Source organism: Corylus avellana, chromosome ca8 (genome assembly GCF_901000735.1).
Source record: "Corylus avellana chromosome ca8, CavTom2PMs-1.0".
NCBI classification, from domain to species: Eukaryota; Viridiplantae; Streptophyta; class Magnoliopsida; order Fagales; family Betulaceae; genus Corylus; species Corylus avellana.
Genome location: NC_081548.1, coordinates 19003827 through 19005891, shown reverse-complemented (window position 1 = coordinate 19005891; position 2065 = coordinate 19003827). Strand labels below are relative to the sequence as shown.

At 34.8% G+C, this 2065-nt stretch overlaps 1 protein-coding gene across 1 annotated transcript in view; it reads right to left on the bottom strand.

Annotated features, from left to right (window-relative positions):
* The window catches only part of LOC132190988 (U-box domain-containing protein 35-like), a 2785-nt gene extending 1854 nt beyond the window's left edge, over nucleotides 1–931 (bottom strand). Inside the window, exon 1 of the mRNA XM_059606010.1 lies at nucleotides 576–931. Coding sequence (XP_059461993.1) covers nucleotides 576–931 — 356 coding nt within the window. The remainder of the gene's footprint in view (nucleotides 1–575) is intronic.
* Between the last annotated feature and the right edge of the window lie 1134 nt (nucleotides 932–2065).

The following is a 2065-nucleotide window of genomic DNA, read 5'->3' as shown; positions in this document are numbered from 1 at the left end:
TCCTTTTCATCTCTTAATTGGAAGCTTATGGGACCTATGCCTATAAAGTAGAGGTAGTCCTTAGGGTCAATTTGAATTTCGGATTTAGCCTTTAAAATTGTGCATTTTAAAAATTTAAAATGCACATTTTTAATCATTTTCAAATCGCAATTTAAAAAAAAAAAAAAAAAGAACTCTCAAACAATACACCTTATGCGATTTAGTTTAAAATTATATTTTTGGTATGTGAAATCGCAGTACCAAAAGCACTCTTATACTCTCAATCCTTAATGCAGTTGGCAATTGATCCCAATATAATGAAGGTGCTTGTAGTTTGTAATGCCTCAATGAGGACTTTGACAATACTTCTATTTATAACAAATCACAAGACATACACTTGGGTTTGAAATACAAATTTCAAACGTAATAAACTTAAATCAAAGATATGAAATACAAATTTCAAACATAACAAGCTTAAATCAAAGATAAATTTGTTGACGGTATAACACTTTGAATATTAGATAAGATATTATCTAATATCTCATTTAACTTGGTAGAACAAATGTATGTTAAGATTGGCACAAAGAGTTTCAAACTGGGTGGAGGCTAATGGCTTGGTAAGAACATCAGCAATTTGATTTTTATTCGATAAGAACTTGACGGTGAGCGACTTCTGAACTAAAATATCATGAACAAAATGATGATCAATTTCAATGCATTTTGTGCGGGCATGAAAGGCCAGATTTGATGTTAAGTACGTAGCACCAATATTGTTACAATAGAGAATCGGTGCCGCCGAAAGAAAAACACCAAGTTCTCGGAGTAGTGATTGAATCCAAAGTAATTTTGCAGTAGCATTAGCAAGGGATTTGTACTCAAATTCAGTACTGGATCTGGAGACTGTAGGCTGCTTTTTGGAAGACCAAGATAGCAGATTTCCACCAAAAAACATACAATAGCTCGAGGTAGACTTCCTATCATCAGGACAACCTGTCCAGTCAGTATCAGAAAATACTACTAATTGAGAGGAGAGACGAGGCTTGATGAGCAGACCATAGGCAATGTCAAGTCATGTTATAGATAAGTATTGTAGTGCTCCAACAGTGCAGCGATAAATAGTGAGATCAGACATGGAGATACCATCAAGTTTGCTAAGTGAGTTGCAGCGGACATGGGAGAAGAGTTGGGTTTTGCAAAAACACCCCTCAACTTTACCTTCTATCAAAAACACACACACAACGAAATATAAGCGTGACAGGGTAGGAAAAGAGATTTGTGGCTCACCCACTAGAGGATTCTAGCTCAAACTCCTAAGAAATCCTCTCTTCCTATTTCTCTCTCTTTGGATGCTAGGGCACGCACCAAATGGTTCCCTAGGGCTCATAATAGTGGTATCAAAGACCCCCAACCGCATTTGTGTAGTGTTTGCCTTATTTGATTTGCATACAGATTGTCACTGTTCGGACAGTCTTTAGATCAATTGGACATTTTGCTGATGTGGACTGTTTCGACGATGACCAAACGTCTTTCCTATTTTTCCGTTACCGACAATGCGAACCATATTTTTCAGAGGGGATTATAAAAAAATAAATTTTCTCCCCTTCTTGGGATTTGTGACTAATCCGATTCTAGTATAAACACATAGGCACTAATTAAGGTGTCCTAAATTCTACTTTAGTGTGGGATATTACATAAGATGCAGCGCATGGGTATCAAGTGACTCTCGATCGAGGCTCTCAGGTACTATTTTTGTATTATTTGACGACCACTACAAAAAATAGGTCATTTTCTGACGTGGCAAATAGTGTCTTTTTTTGCCACGTCAGTAAATGCTGACGTGCTAAAACTGGCACGTCAACAAATATTTTACTGACATGTCGAAAGTAACACGTCAGGATTTACTGACGTGTCAACTTTTGACACGTCAATAAAATTTAATCAAATTTAATTTTTAAACAATTTATTTAAATAAAATTAAAATTTAAAAATTTCTGACGTGTCAATTTGACACGTCAGAAACTGTGGATTTATAAATATATTATATATTATAAATATAACTTATATATATATATATATATATATATAT